This window comes from Anopheles darlingi, chromosome 3 (assembly GCF_943734745.1).
Source record: "Anopheles darlingi chromosome 3, idAnoDarlMG_H_01, whole genome shotgun sequence".
Taxonomy (NCBI): domain Eukaryota; kingdom Metazoa; phylum Arthropoda; class Insecta; order Diptera; family Culicidae; genus Anopheles; species Anopheles darlingi.
In genome coordinates, this window is record NC_064875.1 from 23,710,284 (window position 1) to 23,730,328 (window position 20,045).

A 20,045-nucleotide genomic window follows, 5' to 3' on the forward strand; every position below is an offset into this window, starting at 1 on the left:
AAACCGATTGGGACCTCCCCTACATCCTTCTGCCCCTTGACACCCTTCATTTGGGGATTCTCCAGGAAATGAGGTGTTGATGGGAATTTTTATTTCTTTCCCGTGATCCGCGCGCGAATGTGTGGAACCTCCCGGGGGGTGCAATCGCGGAAATGGCAGCAAAATTGAACGTTCATTTGCGAGTGAAAAATGGTGACACGGCAGGAAGTTTGCGAAGGTGAAGAAGAGGGCGGAAACAGGGAGCTACATCGACGATACCAGACGGTGTAGTTTGTTATTCGATTATCATCAGCAATTCTCAGCTGGAGCGACGACGCTCCAAGGAACACACACACTCAGACTGTTGCACTCACGCTGGGAGAAGATGGATGGGAGTGTCCCGGATCCGGAACGCACGGCCAGATGAATGTTTGATGATAAATTATCGTCGAACGCTAAACGTGACTACTAAACGGAGCTTTGTAGAGGAGATGGGCACACCATCGCTCGTGAAATTGTTTTCCCCGTTCTGCATTGCTATCCCGGAGGCGGAATAGAATGATTGGAATACATTATGGATGGAGCCGGTTACAGGACGCTGCGGGGTGAACCTTTTTTGAAATGTCTGACGATCGTAAGGTCAGGTCAGCTTCTCAAGAAACGGAATGATTCAATGATGTATTCAAATTTAAAACAATCCATCCCATGTTTTCGACTGATGTAGTCCTCGCCCCCTAAGGATGATCCACTGACGCGAGTCTGAAAGTGAACTTCCGAGTGTGCGCCATCAATCCGTCAAAAACAGAACGAGGATTGTGCTCTGAGTGGAAAAAGTAGCACCGCCGAGTAGTAAGTTCTGAAATGTATGCCTCCCGGTATCCGTGTACCAATGTTCCCGAGAACTTATGTGAGACAATGTTTGGCTTTTACTGTCTCTGTCTCCTAGTAGTAGTTGCAGGCAGAAGGAAAAACTTTTCCTCTTTCGCCTTCACCATACACCATCAGCTTTCTAACGGGGACCCGAAGCCAGAGCATATTTTAATCTGTAGATGTGATTGTTTTCCACTTTGCAGTGCTCACTAGTACCGTTCCATCCCTGCCGGGAGGGGAGAAGGTCTATCAACAATCGTGTTCGCCCTCCGGTCCGTGGGGCCTAGTGGTGCAAATCTGGGACACGACGATGCAGTCAGCCAGATGACAAACAGATGACAAATCATGTTCAATTTAGTTCTCACGACGGGAAGCTCCCCGGTTTGCCATTTGTCAGGCGGCTCTGGCTTGGGGGATTTCGCCCTGGTGATGGACGCCCTGGTGGCATGGGGGATTGGGGTTTGGTTTCGGGATGTTTCACTAGTTTGGAACAACAGAATTGGTATTAGGGTTTGCTTGTGTTTTTTTTGCTTTGGTTCTATTCGATTTCATCGGAGTGTTATCGATTCTCGGGAATCATTGGAGTGTGGAATCATTGTGGTGTTTCTATTGCTTGTTTTGCGTCAATTTGTTGAGCTTATTTTATTACTTTTTTGTTTATCTTACCGACTCTCTACACGAGCGCGAGAAAGCTGAAAATGAGATGAGAATGAAAAAGGCGAGAATGTCAAATCCCATACATTTGTGACAGCCTACTTGTATCTTTACATTTCCATTTGTATGGGATTTGACATTCTCAACTTTTTCATTCTCATCTCATTTTCAGCTTTCTCGCGCCCGTGTAGATGAAGTGTTAGAGTTCTTTTAGGTGTCTTCTAATTTTTTTATCTTATTGTGATTATCTATTCTACCTACTCTAAACTGTTCTGTAACTTTTTTGTGAGTTCGTATCTTAATTGAACAATCTAGAAGAGGAATTAGAAGACATTTTCTTAGCCATGCTGCTAACTTTTGACGATATATTATTCTATATCTCTTGTTTAACGTAGTGTTCTTTTAGGTGTCTTCTAATTTTTATTTATCTTATTGTGATTATCTTTTCTACCTACTCCAAACTGGTCTGTAACTTTATTTTGAGTTCTTATCTTAATTGAACAATCTAGAGGAGGAAATGGAAGACAGTTTCTTATCCAGGCTCCTAGATTTTGACAGGACACTTTGACAGATGCCATAGTAACCAAATTAATCGGTGTTACGACATAGTATCCTTGATTTTCATACAGTTATTAAAGTGCTGTTATGAAAACCTCAATAGAAGTAACACAAATCTGCCCCGTTGGATCTCTAGTGCTTATTCTAGAACAATATTTTACATTGATTTATGTCACGGCGGGGCACACTTTCTTTTACTCGAGCTTCTTCCATCTGCAATCACAATCAGCCTTCGTTCGCTGCTCCTGCTTCTGTCCGTTCCAACCATCGCGTGGCAACCACTCAACCTATGGCCCACTTACTTCCAACCGAGTGACGGCAAGCAGCAAGACAAACTGCCTCATTAGGACTAACCGAATGAGAGCGAAAACCCCTCCCGCCGGGGAGCACAACTTTAGGTCGCTTGGACGTCGCTCCGGGGTCTCAAAAGAGCAGAAGCACTGCGACCGATTTGCAATTTATTCGCGTTCGTTCAATGCCCCCCAGAGTAAGTTAAATGATGTGTGATCGACACACATACACATCACAGTCCCGTCCTCTCGCCCCATGTAACGCACTCCGATCAGGACATCGTCGCTCAAATCAAGCACGTTGCCTTCAAGTGCCCTTAGGACGGGGGGCGCTCTTCTGGCCTTCCGAAGGGATCGGGACTATTTTTAGCCCAGGCACGGCATCGCTTAAGGGCAACGGGCGTAAGCATATCCTGAGAGTGAGATCTATCGAGATCGGTGGTTGTCTGCTCGGTGGGCTGGTGGGCGATGCGTGGGCCCCGTTGTCACGATAGTCAATCAGTCTTCCTGACACGGCCAACCAATCTCCTCAGCGCGCCCACGGCCGCACGGCCCACACATGCTGGTGGCGCACATGCTGCGATGCTGTGGCGTAGGCGTCTTCTCCGGGACTGAGAGTCTAGAAGGAAGCAGACTAGATGGAGCCATCGTTCGGAGCGAAAGCGGGAATCACCGGGTGACATGACACAAGGCAATTTCTGTCCATCGCCTGACGTATGCAGTGTGGAGCTGAACTCTAGGGGAGCTATGCTACTCTCATCTTATCTGCTGCTTCTAGTTCAGTGATTGTGTGGTGCACGAGCGGAAGCGTATCTTATGTGCTGTGGGTGGTGTTTATTTAAGAAAGAAAGAGAGCCGGATAGATAAGAGTTTAAAGAAGCATACTAGAGTTGCATACCTCCAGGGGTATACTTAGTGCACCTTATTTTCAAGCAAAAAATGTACAACAGGGATTATAACACTTTGCTTTTAAGCTAAACTTGATGCAACAATACAAAATATAGCCTTAAATTCTTACATAATCAGTTGTAGGAACGAAGAAACTTTTTGAGTTCTAATCGTAACTTGTCAAAAGTGTCCTCCAACGCCATTTGTCTTCCAATCCAATACTGCAGCACTGTAAAGCTTCTCGACTGGAAAGCGCTACAAATCATTCTTTCAACGACACCACAAAGAAACCGACGCCACATTTAATCCTGCGCTCTGTCAACACTCGCGCCAACGTCGATCCGGGTTTATTGAATTAAGTTCACCTTTACGGTGAAATTAGCAACAAAACAGGAGCAGCAACTATACAGCCAGCGGCATTATAAGCAGAATCAGAAGCAGCAGCAGCAGGAAGCGTTTGCTTCTACAAATTGTACCCCTTTCCCAACCCAACCGACCAACGTCAACAGTAACGCCAACGCTACCATCACCACACACCAGTAGCAAGCGGTCGGTAGCGGTCCACGATGCGAGCGGGGTGGGCGCACAAACAGCAAATATTGACTCAACGTGATGCTCCTGCTCGATAGCGCAGGAGAACCTGGCGTTCGCAAGAGAAGGGACGTGGCGGAAGTGGCGAGTCCCCGGGAGAACCGAGAGATTTGTGTTTCATGTTTAACGCCCGCACGTCGGTCCCGGGGAATCCCGTTTTTCCCAAGCTTCTCGAGTTACGATAAGGCGGCGAACCGCTCTCTTCGCACCCTCCCCTCCTTCAAGCCGTTCCCAGCATTCCCAGCATTACACGCGTCATCATCGTAGAGGTGTGAGTGAGTGACGCCCTATTGTATCGTTGCGAACGAGCAGGATAGCAATCGATTAGGGAGCGCGATAGAAAGGCGATCGAAAGCGCGACGCGTTTTCTCTGTCAACTCACGAGCAAGCAAGCGGATGTGACGTCACAAAGCGAGTGAGAAATTGATTTATCAAACAAAATGCCAATCGCACAGTAGCCGGCCTACTACGGCCATTTGCCGTGATTCTGATGCCTTTGACAGTTTGACAATCAAAACGTCAGAAGGCAAATGGTTGCCACGGGGACTTACTGAGTGCGCCACAGAATATTATCGCGCACTCGCTTTACACTCCAACCGCCGGCCCGCATTCGTATGGGAGATTTATGAGTGAAAATGGTGGGTATATTAACTCCATTATCCTACCACTCCCACCCCTACCCTCCTGAACTGTGAACAAAACGGGGGAGAGAGATAAATTGTAACAATTTTACTTACGATTTTCGTGTGCAACGCCGACAGTTCCCGTTCCGTGACGCGCCGGTTGGCGGCCTCCCGTCGCCGCTGCCGGAACTGGCTGTACTTGTACGCGATGATGGCGCCCGGCATGGCCAGCGCCTCCAGTGGGGACTTCCGGCCGAACGGCATTCTGATTGCTTCTCTGTTAACGTTAGCCGGATAGCTTCCTCTTTTTTTTCGCTTCGCTTGCGTGTGCGCCGTGTGTGTAGCAACACACGAACACACTGTATTTAATTGTGATTTTTTTCCAATACCGCTTTCCTCTCCACCTCACCCACTTGTAAGCTTCCGGGGGCACCAAACTAAATGCCGCTCAAGAGAGAAAGAGAGAACCCCCTCTTCACAGACAACACCGGAAGCGCTGGAACACGGGTTTTAGGCGCGGTTGTTACCGTTAACCGGGGTGCTTTGGTGCGATCGAGGGATGGTAACCCCAACCACGAGCAGAACCACCAAACCAGGTATCACACTGCACATGACTGCTGATAACGCACTGCTGTGGACCACAGCACACAACCAACACTTCCGCACGTCCAGCACGCGTTTACCGAACACCACTGAACCGGACACGAACGCAGCAGAGCAGTGTTTGTGCGGAGCTTTGGCCTTGTTTGGCCAAGGCAGGGGTGAGCTTTTAACACCACTTAACCTTCATTTGTTTCACGCACGCACGCACGCACGTTCATACGCACGGACACTTATACACTTGAACTTGATGCACTGCTGAAAAAAGGAGAAGCGCGTCGAGGGTTAATGCTGGATTAGAACTGGAGACAAAAAGAAAGATCATCTAATAAGGGATGTTCGTTGAAGTCACTGCTTGTAGCGGTGGGCGAATATCATTCGTTTTACATAGTGAAGAGAGAGTGAATCTGGAAGAAATCGGAAAAACAGAAGAATGTTAGATAAAGTATTAGAGGTAGTATCAGTATATTCATAAATTGATTTCCATATTTTTTCTTTTGTCATTGTCATATGTCATTTAAACTTATTATAACAAAACATTTTTCTTGAAAAACTATCATTATTCCTGTTTTAATGTTTTTGTCAATTGCTATTCAATCTAGTTCTTCATTTGCTAAACATTTTTTTGTAAATGAGTGTTTTGTTTTGTGCTTTTATTTTTTCCGTATCTTAGCCTGTATCGTTTTAATTATTTTTACATCCTTTTAGTTTCACTTTATATTTAGGCGCACCTCTATGAGTGAAGCTTAGTTTAGTATGAGTGAAATTTCGGCTATATTTATTAGTTGGTGGATTATTAGCTTTTTTTTTTTGTTTGTGTTTGATTTGAATTTTCTGTGAACGAAGCTACAAATATCTTTAAGTCATTTGCCGTATTTAGTCGTTATGTTTTTGATATGAATTCTGTACGTCGAAGCAGATTCCTAAGCATGTTAGATGCTAATCACTTCATTGCTTTATAAGAACGTTTGCAATGTTGAAACAAATCCATAAACACACAAAGCAATGTAAGCCCCTGCAATCTGACACACACGCAGATCGAACGCATTTATCGAACGGAGGCCTTTTCGGTGCGGCATGTGTTCGAGTGCTCGAAACAGACATAAATCGTAAAATCACGAGCCTCGAGGGTGACATTAAAACGCACCAACCACCAACCAACACCAAAACCGTCTTTTTCGACCAAAAACTTGTTCAACCTAAATGGGGAAGGGGCCAAATGGGACCCTGTACCGAGTGGGAGAGCACAGCCGAGTCCCCGAAGGACTCGCTGGGGTTTTGTTGTTGTTGGGGTTCACCTTCCACTCCCTCTCGTTACCTCCTTTGCTGTCTTCGAGTGGCCGCCATACATTGCTCAACATCTTATCGCGCAATCGATCTCAATCAGGCGAGCTTAGTCTCAGGACCAAGAGAGAGAGAGAGACTGAGAGAGAGAGAGAGAGAGAGACAGAGAGACTGAGAGAGAGAGCATAGACCTAGAGAGAGGCTGGTTACCATAAATGAGTCGCTCACTGTTGACCGAAACGCAGGTCCATCGTAGTATCACCAGTTTCGGGGGTGGTGGGGTTCAATTTATGCTGACCACTGACTGCGAGTGACCTCTCTGCGGGCAGCGGGCGCCAGCGCTCTGTGTGGCTGTGGCAGTCATTTGGATAATGTATCAATCGTCACATGACCGGCCTACCGAGCGATGGTGGCTCTGAGGTCGATCCGCATCGACCAGAGGGACCAAAAGGCAAAGAGCTCATAAAGCACCGACCGCAGTTGGTGGGGAGAGAAGCATTAGGTTCACCGGTCAAGCGCCAGGTTAGAGCACCAAATCCCTCATGACAAACGATTCCGGTGTGCGCCGGCTGTGTGCGTGTGTGTGTGCGCGCTGATACGCAACGCCATTGCGGAATGGAAACTACTGGCAGCGACCAACGCACACACCGCACGGAGTAATCTTTAGAATCTGTTTTTTTTTTGGTTTTGTTGAAATGTTTCCGAAGATGCCGTTCAGAGAGCAACATTTTATGAGCAATATAAAAGCACACCCAGGAGCATTAGGCCATTTGGTCGGTCGGTCGGTCGGTGGTGATGGTCAGCATAATCCGGCCGCCTTCTTATGCTGCGCTGCGGAACTTTTTAATGACCCGAGGAGTACACAACGACAACAATCGGCAAATACTCGCGGATTGTTGAGCTGAGAGAAGCGCACGGATGGCGCTTAATACGCATCCTGCCTGGGAGGCCAGCATATAATGGTGAACACAACGTGTATAAATCCTACATTGTGTTTGCACCATCATGAGCAGCAGCAGCAGCAGCAGCAGCAGCAGTAGCACCGACGGTGGCACCTCCATTAATCTCTTATGCATGGCATACTAAGTCCGGAGACCGTATGTTGGGAGTGGTGAGCGGTGGTACGAGGAGGGGATTGGACGTATTGATAGCTCGCGATCAAAAGTCAATGTGTGCACCACTTGCGCCAATACACCAATCGCGTGCTCTCAATCGTGCCTCGCTCCTCACATTCCACTGACCGCACATCACAGCACATTGAGGACGCGAGGCGCTTCGAGTGGAATGTGGAGGTGCTTCTGTGTGTTGAGAGCTTGCGCTCGCTTGGGTTGCTTCGATGCGAAATGAAAGCTACCAGGCGCCTCCATTCGAGGAAAAGCGGCAACCGAAAGAGAAAGAGGGCAAAGGGGGGGAGGAACGGAACGAGGACGCAAACTATCGTCAATTCCAACAACGCTTGACACCTGGCCACGATGAATGGATATCCTTGGCTTACACATACGCGAGCGCGCACACACACACACATCACGTCGAACGATCGAACGAACGAAAATACAGAGAGCGATAGAGAGAGAGATATGGAGAGATAGAGAGAAAGACAGAGAGAGAAGGCGTGCACGTGTGTAGCAGCTCCACATATGGCTTCCGCCTCAAACAACATACTGTCGAGCGTGTCCGTGGTGTGGCCGGATCATAGAGGGAGGAGGAGGGGTTGGGATTAATAGTTATTTTCCCCGTCGGCCGCGTCGTCGTCGTCGCCGTCGTCGTCGACTCCAATCTATGCCGATTCCGGTGAAAGGCCACCACTGGCAGCGAGTCAAGGAGACGGGGATAGGAAAGAAAAATGCAAGCGATGGCGCACACCTGGCACCTGGCACCACGGCATCGTTGGATGAATATGAATATGTGTCGGATTGGCCCACCCCCGCTTGCCTCGTGTGCGAATGCCATCGTCCTGCATGTGTGTACGGGGGAAGACACATTAGAAAGGATGACTGGACGGAATGGTCAAAAGTGATGTTTCTTTTACCTTTTGTTATCAGCGGCAGCGGACATTATGAGGTGACTGGATGGAGACTGACTTGAGTCTTGAGTTGAGTCACAGGACTCAATGATTTGAGCGAAACTGGAGCGAACGTCATTAGGATTATGAAACTGAAGGAAGTTAGATAAGCTGTCTTGGCTTCGTCCTGTAGGACCTTACTAGTATGTGTAAGTTTTCTTCCAAGTATTTACATTACCAAAATATCCATACTTCTATCCTTCCTACTATTACAGTATTCCTTTTCTCTACAAAGTAACGCGCCAGCGCCAACGCTGGCATAGGCACTGGCACTGGTGGCCCTTCCCCCCGGGGGTATACTTATGACTGTCGGCTGTCGATGTAACCCATTTCCAATCCTAGTGCTCCTTGGAGCGTTGCTCGAACTGGAGCGTCTGTAGCTCTCGTGGCACCATTTCTCCTTGTCCTCACCTGGCGCGATCGTTGATGTACGATCCCACTTGCGATGCAAATCAGAATCCTGTGCCAATAAAATACTCGAGAACCGCAGAGAACCGGCCCGATGGTGGGTCCCACTGGGACTGGAACATGGCGGACCGGCGGACCTGTTTGTCGTGACGTGGTCCGCCTGGTGCTCTATCAAATAGGTCCTGGCACCGCGGCGGTAGCAGCACTATCGCAGGCCACCAGTGGCGACAGAAAAGAGAGAGCGAAAGAGAGAGCAAAAGAGAGAGACAGAGAGAACGCGCAAGTGGCACCGGAATAACACACAAATATTCGAATTTCATTATGCAAAGTGACTGAAGGGGCCACTCACTGGATCGGTGGTTTCGATTCCCCTCAACCCTCACCACCCACTGGTCCCGGCCCTTCGACTTGCGTATTGATAAAACATCGATAAAGCGCACATCGATTGCGCGACGCTGGGCTAGGAGTTGCTTTGCCCTCTCCCTAGCACCAGTGTTTTGACGGGTTTCTTGTACTGTTACTTTGACTTGCACCGAACGCATTCAGCAAAGGAGCAAAGGGGAGGGGGAAGGGTTGAGTGTGTGATTGCACTAGTAGAGAGTGGAGCGGGACCTGATTACGCCAAATGGCAAGGATTCCGAAGAGTTTGTGTAATCCAGCAGCAGCAGCAGCAGCAGCAGCAGCAAGGGATCGAGGAGTGCGTGAGGACGTCAGGATTGCTTTGAATACTTGGTGGAGAGCTTTATAAGATGCAGCTGGGGTTTCGGTTATAAACCACGATAGCTTGGCATTCAGTAAAGCATGTTTGTTGTGTAGTTGTTTGTAGGTTGCACACATACTTAGAGGCCAAGATTAATTGTCGTTATCCTTAAAATGTCAACAACGAACAGGTTTCCTCGGAATTTTTCAAACTGTGCACCTGATTTGATTCAAACTCAAACAGCATATTTTCTTCATATTAACAGCATTATGCAATCACATTTCGTGTCAAACGCTAGAATAAGTTGCACAATAGCTAAAAGTCGAGGGTACAACAGTATTCAAAAGCGTGTAAAACATGGAAATGATAGAAAGATGCCGTATTAGGTACCATATTAATTGAAAGAAGAGTTGAAAGTAGGTGAAAGAGATGGTTAAAAATAAATAACTTGGATTATTGCAAGGGTAGAATAGAAAAGAAAGAGATTTTTGTAGGGAATAGCTACAGATGATGAAAATGGAAGTTTCAAGAGAGTTTTGAATGTAGAATGGGCTGGCTAAAACCAGACAAACAAGAGCGCAGTCAGAAAAAAAATTATAAGTTTCGAAAAATGTGATTCTGATTGGATCGCTTGAAAAGGTTGGAATTTCTTTCGAATTGCAATCCCGAAACTAGTAGATAGCTGGACGAAAGAAGCATACAATGATGGTCTCTACCTTCATTAAGATTTTTGTTGACTCTGCCTTAGAATCGTTGAGTAAATGCTAATTCCCAGTCCAAACATAAACAGTTGAATAATGTATTTTCTACTAAATGTATACAGACATTAAAACTGATTAATGATACATTAAAACTGATTAATGACTCTTAACGTAAAAAATATACTTTCTGACCATTTTTTTGTTTATTTAAGCGACGTCAGTTAAACATTGATAGTACCTACAGTGTTTCTGTCTACCACATTCGTTAAGATTAAAATTAATAAAACAAGAGATTGAATTTACAGGTGCATGAATGTCCATGAACATTTGGATATGCTTAGAAATTCTATACAATTGCAAATTGCTCGGAGCTGTGGATGCAATTTGCTAGCAACTGATTATCGTCATAAGAACTGTCCAATTTGGCAGTTTCAAAAATCAAAAACAGAAGGTACCGCTCCAATGCTCCTTCATTCGTTTGTGAAAAGAAAACATTGGTTAGGTATTGATGAAAAGCCTATCAAATATTTAGAAATAAAAAGGATTCTCTAATTGTCGGTCCAAACGATAACAGATTTAGCAATTCATTATAAGTCGTCAACTTTGATCGAAACAAAGACCCGCACGCTGGTCCACAATGAAACGGCCAGTCACTGACACCGTGGATGCGTTAAGTTACCGGTCAAACATGTAAATCATTTCAACACCTGTAAATTACATGTAACATAATCTATTTTCATTTCCCATTTTCCACCTTGGCCGGTCCGAATTTACGTCGTAAAATGGAAGGTGTCTAGCTTCTTCGTAAATGACTACGCGTTTCGCACCATTGCGCGTTAAGACAAGGTGACATTTGTCCTCACGTGCTGGCCGCCAATGAGTCTGCGATTCAGCGGATCAACGCCGCTGCCGTCGCCGCTGCGACACTCATTTGGAAGTCTAATTCGCCGAACGGTGTCCCCAGGACGGGGGCCCAAATTAGTTTGTGCAGAAACCGGACACTGAGCACAAGTCCTAGACTACCTGGCCGACCCGGCAGACCTATTCGCAGTTGCAGCCACGGTCTGGCGGACGACGGACAAAGCAGAAACCGAACCCGACCGATTACCGAGAAATCTAATGATTTAGCAGCTAACTAGCTAGTGCCCGTTAGGTCGGTGGACCTGTGTGTATGGCTTCCTGCCGACCGTCGTCGCCATCGTAACGACAAGATTCGAGCGAATTTACTACGAACCACTGGCGATGGATCGAATGTCTGCAAATCTGTCTTTCTGGCAGGACTTAAATTAGAAGAGGACCACCGGGGAGACCAGCGAGCCTTCACCTGCTTGCGAGGTGATGGTCGCTTGCGTCAGGATAATTAGGTAATCGAAAGGGCGTGAAGGGCGGCAGGAAAAGTGTCTTTTCGTGTCGACTAATCAATTGTAGGCGATTACATTGTTTTGGACCAGTGACCAACGGGGTTCGGTTGGTCGCTAATGAAGCACCTTAATGAAGGCAAACTGCTACTAGAACCGGGTGCGAAGTGATCGAAAGGAGGTGCAGCTTATTATCGTTTTCAGAGAAAGCATTCAATGGTCCCTTCATTGAAAGGAAGGATTGGAGATTTGTGCTTTTCAAGCGAACAGGAGCTGGTTGTTGGCAAAGCATTCAATTAATGAGGGAAAACAAGTTGAATAACAGTTTTGTTCCAGTTAATAGCTAATTGTTAGCATTACCCTTTTGAAACTTGAAGCCCTTATCGATAATAGGTAGAGAATATACAATATCTTGCCAATGTGAAAGAATTTGATATATTTTCCACTACTTTTATAGATCAATATATTGAAACTTTTGGGATGGTCAAAAGATTTTTTAATCATCACTAATAGCCGATTTTTTAAAAGCACTAAAAATAATGTTGAATGTGTAAAAATCATATTTTTTCATTAACAGTACTTGGAAAGAAGATAGAAATAAAACCAGAACAATGCATATAAATGCGTGTTAACAAGACAAGCTTTTTATCGAAGGGAAAAACCATTTAACTCTTGACTTGTGTGATAAACGGCATGTTTCCCATGATTTCATTTCACATGATCTGCTTTGCAGGAGTTTAATCTATTTGCAAGGTATTTGATTATTCTGTACACAATCAGATTATCTAACCCTAATACATTAGCGTAAAAGTTAAAACGGGTTTCTCGTGGTTTTATTTTAAACATGAAAGCGTTTTCCAATCCTTCGTTAGCCTTTTTCCATTTGATTAGTATTATCGCTATGGATTACGATTATCTCCTTCAAATTCCGGCTCACTAGGGACTTGTGATTGAAAAAAGAAAATGTTCACAGCATTCGCGTGTTGGTGGAATATTACATTCAAACTTATGTTCCTATTGATATTCTTAGTAATAATTCTATTCTTAGCAATGTTTCCTTTTCCCCTAATAACACCCCAAATATAAATTACACTCCATTCCGCCACATTGCGCAACTTTAAACAAAGTCTTCTGTCTCAGAAAACAGTATATTATCCACTCAATTCCTTCACACTTTCACCGACGTCCATTGGTGCAAACGGTTAGTGCAGCTGCTTGCACTATCGCTCACATTGCCACCCCGAGAACTTTCATCATAATCGGAGAAACTTTCCCTTCCCTTCCTTTCCACTATTCCTGCTACAATACTATGCCCTTGCACTCCATCCTCGCTTATTATGTTGCGAGCGATTAGCGTACACAAAACACGGAGCACAAAATAAAAAGCCAGAAAAAGCGACGGGAAAATGGGCAGAAAAAAAACGATTTTCCATCATCACTCGTACCGACGAACTAGCGGATCACAACCGGCTGCTCGGTGAGGCGCGATGCATAAATTGAAAAAAGAAAATACCCGGACCGTGGTCAGGGGTATGCCGGTATAACCAGAGGGGAAGCAAAATGTTATCCAACATTTAACATTCCATCCATCCTCGCCAATCCTAGAGGTGGTGGTAGTGGTGCAAACAATAGGCCCAGACAGCATCAGATTGAGATAGATACCATGCTGGGGGAGAGTGACAAAAAGGGGGGAAAAAAATCCGCGAAGAAGCAAATCTAGTGGACCAAAACAACAACAACAGGTCCCTTTTCTCTCCGTGGAGTGCGTTTTTGCTCCAGAAGCGTTCTTAGGAATGCGCTGGAAAAAAAACTTACGCAGCAGCTGAAGCAAAGAAAGGAAAATCTCTTCACCATCCGACCATCCTTGAGCCGCGGGATTGTCGCGGCGACGGCGGTCGTGTCAGTTTGCTTTCTTTGTCTCTCTCGCGAGGCATTCCGACCGTACAGCAGCATCAAGCGCAAAAAGACAGGAGACAAATGAAAATCCTCCTCATGTTCAAGTACAAGGACGCGCCCATGGAAAAGGGACCCTGAAACCGAATGGGGAGAGGTAGATTGTGTGTATGTATGTGTCTATGTGTGTTTTTCTCGGGGACTGGCCGTGGCACAAACGGAAGCTCTTTCAAGGATGCGTCTGCATCCCGTACCGAGCGTCTACGCATTGTGTGTGTTGGCTGGCACAAAAGACACTAACCAAAGCAGAGAACCACACACACACACACACACAGCCACGTGGCAATGGGCACACGGACAAGGGGAAGAGAAAAATCGGAGGCCACAAACGGATTGGCCACAGATTTATGATGGAGATTTGCTTCGCCATTTCCTTCTTGCATAATTGGTTGGAAATCGTTTGACCGCTTTCGCTTGCCGTTTTCCACCAATGATGATGATGATGATGCTGATGATGATTGAGAATGTCGTTCACTCGAATGTCGCTTATCACGGACAGTCCGTGACGGTGTCCGTGTACTTACGTTTTGAGGACTTCTTTCTGCACAGAATCACTGAAAGGCTGCGGGCTGTTGATGCTGGAACCTCAAGGTGAGCCCATTTGTATTGTTGTGTGTTGTGTGCATTCCTCTCGCCCGACATGAAATCTTCTTCGCGTGACCGCAGCAGCCCGGCCTGGGCTGGTACGGTCCGATTTCCTTTAGACGACCTTCGCAGTAGCACAACGCACGTTGCTGCTGATGCTGATGCTGCGGCTCATGGCTTACTCATTCTGCCCGGGGACCGCTGGTTCGTTCAGAGTGTGTACGCTATGATACGCTTCCGTAGCGAGCGACCACACAAAACGGTTCCCTTTGTGCTCATCTCCACTTCACCTCACCAGATACACACACACACACGCACACGTTAGCGCCGGATTTTCCGGATTTTCGCACAATTTTCCCACGCTTACCCCGGCGCTGGACCCCGGCCAAGTTCACTGCAGAGACACACGGGGTCGGTCGGTCGTTCAACAATCACACCGACACACGCACACACACGCATGCACGCACTAGGGATCTCCTCCTGTGCAGGATGGGTACACGTTCGAGGCGCGTGCCTCTCCGCTCTGCTCCGTTCTAGTGACGACGCGATAGCACCCTGTGAAGCTGTGACCATCCCCTGAGGAGGGGTGGGCTAAACAGTCAACTGCACTAGCAACACTGCAGCAGGGCAACGATTCACGCGGCTCTGGAACGTCTCGAACAGCCCACAGTTCGACTGTCCGGAGAACGAATGAAACGAATGCTCACCTCACTACCGTTGGACTACTGCAGCTGCTACTGTAAACCGGGACCAATAGATTGGCAAATGCGGAAGCGCCTACGAGCAATTGACACACAGAACACATACACACAACACCCGGGAGCACCGAGGATATCCTCACGGAAGGAACACACAGCGTACACTAATGGCAGGTACGGGGCCACTCTGCTACGGATGCTCGCTGCTGGTGCACCACCAGTAGCACTAGTAGCACGGCTACTAGGATCCGAGAGCAACCTTAAAAGAAAAGAGAGAGAGAGAGCGAGAGGGTGTGTGAGCGAGATTTTGCTCCCCCAATTCTTCGCTTCTCTGAGCTAGAACACGAGCTCGATGGACGATTTGCGGCTAGAACTGGCCACAGCTTTTCGCAGACTTTTCCCTCTTCTTCCTGCTAGGAGCGGGAGGGTTAGTAGTTACTACTCAGCAGGCTCTGCTCAGCCGAGCAAATCGTCGAGCTAGTGAGCGAGCAGTGAGTCTCCATCGGGCGGAGAGTACTAGATGGAGTGCGTGATGACACGAATACTACAACATAGCAACTCACTAGTACCATACCAACAAACCAAAAAAACCGGGAGCTCAGCGGGGCACGCATTTACACACAAAACAGCAGCCCCGGCACGTGATTGCTGAAAGGAATGGATCGTGCGAAAATGGGTAGCAACACCCACCGCCATCGAGGACACGCTGTTACGTCGAGTGGCGTCACTGGTGGTAGGAGCGTGCGTATATATCGTGACGTATCCGTGAGCAGCGTTGGTGAGCCGCGAGTTCCATCCGCCAGAGTTCGCCAGGGAGCGCCGTTATCCTAAACGAAATGTGCTAAACGCCGATAACACACTAGCTACTGATGGTAAAACGGCGTTATTGGATGATTATTGGCAGGACGTCGTTGGTGGAATGGGGATGATAATGATGCTCAAATATTGATACCGACTTCTCAAGACGTAGCTGCAACAAACAAGAGAGTTTTCATTGAAAAGAAAAACAGTATCAAAAGCCCCTCCGTTCTAAAGAGCATTCGGTTCTCCGTCACATAAAACCGACCACCACAAAGGAACTCACCTATGTTTGGTGGCGTATTCGTTATGCCATGTGCTGCACACTGTGGCCGGGGAGGGAGTACTGCTCACTCAATGCGGAACGAACGTCCTCACCTCTCGGGATGGCATCATCTCGCCACACCACCCCCTCCGGGGCGAGCGTTATGTTGGCATACAATTATGTTGAATCCGCACATCCCTATGACGTCAGCAACCACGTTTAGTAGTCAGCGCATGAGAACGTGCCCTTTTCGCTCCTGGTTGGTTTCTCATGGACTCTTCTCCTCTCCTCTCGTACTCCAGCACTGATTCGACGCTGTTGAATCACGGAACCGCATCGGACATCGCATCGCCTCTGTCACGCCTTACTACCACCACCATCACCACCAGCGTCCATCGATGTCATATACCTGGTTTTGCATCGTTTCGCTGAGTTCGCTGAGTGCGCCAACCGGCCCCTGGGTTTTGGTACCGTACGCTGCCCGGCCGTATGGAACTACTATTTTTAATCTCTTTGATGAATTTATGCTTCCATTATTTATTGGCGGCTTACGGATACGGTTACGCCTTCGGATTGAGGTCAGTCTTCGGGTCAGCTGCTAAGAGAGAATTGGTTTTGTGGAAGAAGCAACGTGCAGAAATGTACGAAATTTGATGAAACATGAACTCCGGCGAGTACTTTTATGTATTAAAATTGAAGATGAAAAGCAATGCTGTGACTAGAAAACTGTGTCGAAGCCCAAGAATCAATTTACGCTCAGACAAACGGTTTTGCTCTAAATTATCATCACTTCAAGGCTGACCAGAAGCTTATCTTGTCCACCCGAAAACCCGACAGAACACAGTTTCACCAACAGCACTATTGCGCTTACTTGGCACGGACATAATATGGAAATCTGCTTACATATTTTGGGGTCAAGTGCACACGGCCAAGGACCGCGCGACGCGACGCGACGTGATCAAGTGCCCGAACACAAACTTTACGGACATTTCGTTACTATCGTTCCCGTCGATTTGGCGTTCCGCAGCTTTCAGCTTAATTCCCCTTCTCAAATTGATGATATGACATGTCACGCCATCTTATCTAGCACCATCCTCCTGGCTGGAGATGGTACAGACCACCTCGCTCGTCATTATTCGGTTCGCAGGCAATAGAAACCCTCAGCGGCTCAGCTCAGGTATAAACCTGAAATGTCTTATACTCATCATAATGACACAACGGAGCAGATCCCCGTGGATCCTGTGTACCTCTACCGGGACGACAATGGCTGGCGCTTCTTGCGCCCAAGCGGTAACGAGATTCTAAAAATAGTGTTCTAGCAACCAGCCAGCATCCCTGGGCACCCCTGCTGCCCTTCCAGGTTCCCCACCCTTCGTCAACTGTTAGGAAAACAAAAAGGGGCCACTCCTGCTCCGGGTGCTTACCGGCACTACCGGTGAGCTCGTTAAACTACTTTACCTGTGCTGCCATTACTCGGGGCCATCCCGGTTCCCGGACATAGTTTTCTTCCGGTTCATTTGCTACATAATTCAATCCAGCTCCAGCTCCACGGCGCACATTTGGTGAGCGCTCTGGGTGAGGCTCCCTCTTTTTACTGCTTTCCTATCCGTCATATTTGTCTTCGTTTCGTTGTTCTCTCGGTACAGGCTGAGGCTGACGACTTTCCACGGAAGAGGAGATTAATGACTTCATAACCATCCGGACAATGACAGTGGTCGTCGTCGTCGTCGTCGTCTTCGTTGTGTGGGAGGCTGAAACGTAAAGAAGATATTTCTCGTAAAGGAAACCAACTCAGCAAGCAGACAATCCCAGGAAGTCAATCAATCGTGTCTGTGTGTGTGTGTGTGTGTGTGTCTGTCTGGTGTGTGTGTGTGTGTGACATTTGGTGAGCGCTCTGGGTGAGGCTCCCTCTTTTTACTGCTTTCCTATCCGTCATATTTGTCTTCGTTTCGTTGTTCTCTCGGTACAGGCTGAGGCTGACGACTTTCCACGGAAGAGGAGATTAATGACTTCATAACCATCCGGACAATGACAGTGGTCGTCGTCGTCGTCGTCGTCTTCGTTGTGTGGGAGGCTGAAACGTAAAGAAGATATTTCTCGTAAAGGAAACCAACTCAGCAAGCAGACAATCCCAGGAAGTCAATCAATCGTGTCTGTGTGTGTGTGTGTGTGTGTGTGTGTGTGTGTGTGTGTGTGTGTGTGTGTGTGTGTGTGTGTGTGTGTGTGTGTGTGTGTGTGTGTGTGTGTGTGTGTGTGTGTGTGTGTGTGTGTGTGTGTGTGTGTGTGTGTGTGTGTGTGTGTGTGTGTGTGTGTGTGTGTGTGTGTGTGTGTGTGTGTGTGTGTGTGTGTGTGTGTGTGTGTGTGTGTGTGTGTGTGTGTGTGTGTGTGTGTGTGTGTGTGTGTGTGTGTGTGTGTGTGTGTGTGTGTGTGTGTGTGTGTGTGTGTGTGTGTGTGTGTGTGTGTGTGTGTGTGTGTGTGTGTGTGTGTGTGTGTGTGTGTGTGTGTGTGTGTGTGTGTGTGTGTGTGTGTGTGTGTGTGTGTGTGTGTGTGTGTGTGTGTGTGTGTGTGTGTGTGTGTGTGTGTGTGTGTGTGTGTGTGTGTGTGTGTGTGTGTGTGTGTGTGTGTGTGTGTGTGTGTGTGTGTGTGTGTGTGTGTGTGTGTGTGTGTGTGTGTGTGTGTGTGTGTGTGTGTGTGTGTGTGTGTGTGTGTGTGTGTGTGTGTGTGTGTGTGTGTGTGTGTGTGTGTGTGTGTGTGTGTGTGTGTGTGTGTGTGTGTGTGTGTGTGTGTGTGTGTGTGTGTGTGTGTGTGTGTGTGTGTGTGTGTGTGTGTGTGTGTGTGTGTGTGTGTGTGTGTGTGTGTGTGTGTGTGTGTGTGTGTGTGTGTGTGTGTGTGTGTGTGTGTGTGTGTGTGTGTGTGTGTGTGTGTGTGTGTGTGTGTGTGTGTGTGTGTGTGTGTGTGTGTGTGTGTGTGTGTGTGTGTGTGTGTGTGTGTGTGTGTGTGTGTGTGTGTGTGTGTGTGTGTGTGTGTGTGTGTGTGTGTGTGTGTGTGTGTGTGTGTGTGTGTGTGTGTGTGTGTGTGTGTGTGTGTGTGTGTGTGTGTGTGTGTGTGTGTGTGTGTGTGTGTGTGTGTGTGTGTGTGTGTGTGTGTGTGTGTGTGTGTGTGTGTGTGTGTGTGTGTGTGTGTGTGTGTGTGTGTGTGTGTGTGTGTGTGTGTGTGTGTGTGTGTGTGTGTGTGTGTGTGTGTGTGTGTGTGTGTGTGTGTGTGTGTGTGTGTGTGTGTGTGTGTGTGTGTGTGTGTGTGTGTGTGTGTGTGTGTGTGTGTGTGTGTGTGTGTGTGTGTGTGTGTGTGTGTGTGTGTGTGTGTGTGTGTGTGTGTGTGTGTGTGTGTGTGTGTGTGTGTGTGTGTGTGTGTGTGTGTGTGTGTGTGTGTGTGTGTGTGTGTGTGTGTGTGTGTGTGTGTGTGTGTGTGTGTGTGTGTGTGTGTGTGTGTGTGTGTGTGTGTGTGTGTGTGTGTGTGTGTGTGTGTGTGTGTGTGTGTGTGTGTGTGTGTGTGTGTGTGTGTGTGTGTGTGTGTGTGTGTGTGTGTGTGTGTGTGTGTGTGTGTGTGTGTGTGTGTGTGTGTGTGTGTGTGTGTGTGTGTGTGTGTGTGTGTGTGTGTGTGTGTGTGTGTGTGTGTGTGTGTGTGTGTGTGTGTGTGTGTGTGTGTGTGTGTGTGTGTGTGTGTGTGTGTGTGTGTGTGTGTGTGTGTGTGTGTGTGTGTGTGTGTGTGTGTGTGTGTGTGTGTGTGTGTGTGTGTGTGTGTGTGTGTGTGTGTGTGTGTGTGTGTGTGTGTGTGTGTGTGTGTGTGTGTGTGTGTGTGTGTGTGTGTGTGTGTGTGCGCTGCACAGCGAGATGTACCGACTGGCTGGTTGGCTGGCATGTACCCTCTCAGTACAATACAATCCATGGAGGCGCCCGCAAAGCCCGCTTTCTGCGAGGAATGAGACGGGAACCGGAATCGTTTTTATCGTTATTTGCGAGATTTATGCGAACTCATAAATGTTTTCATTCGATTGAACGTAACTATGAGCCTGTGAAATGCTGCTATTCTCAGCTACCTTAAGGCATTTACTGGCACACAGCACAAAACCAGCGGAACTGGCCTAATTAGCGCACCGACGGGGATATTATTCCCCCTGTTT

General features: G+C 47.5%; 1 protein-coding gene across 1 annotated transcript in view; it reads right to left on the bottom strand.

Moving 5' to 3' along the window:
* Window positions 1-5,286, bottom strand: part of LOC125956614 (uncharacterized) — a 37,472-nt gene extending 32,186 nt beyond the window's left edge. Inside the window, exon 1 of the mRNA XM_049688675.1 lies at window positions 4,568-5,286. Within this exon, the coding sequence (XP_049544632.1) occupies window positions 4,568-4,717 (150 nt within the window). The 5' untranslated portion in view covers window positions 4,718-5,286. The remainder of the gene's footprint in view (window positions 1-4,567) is intronic.
* Window positions 5,287-20,045: the final 14,759 nt, after the last annotated feature.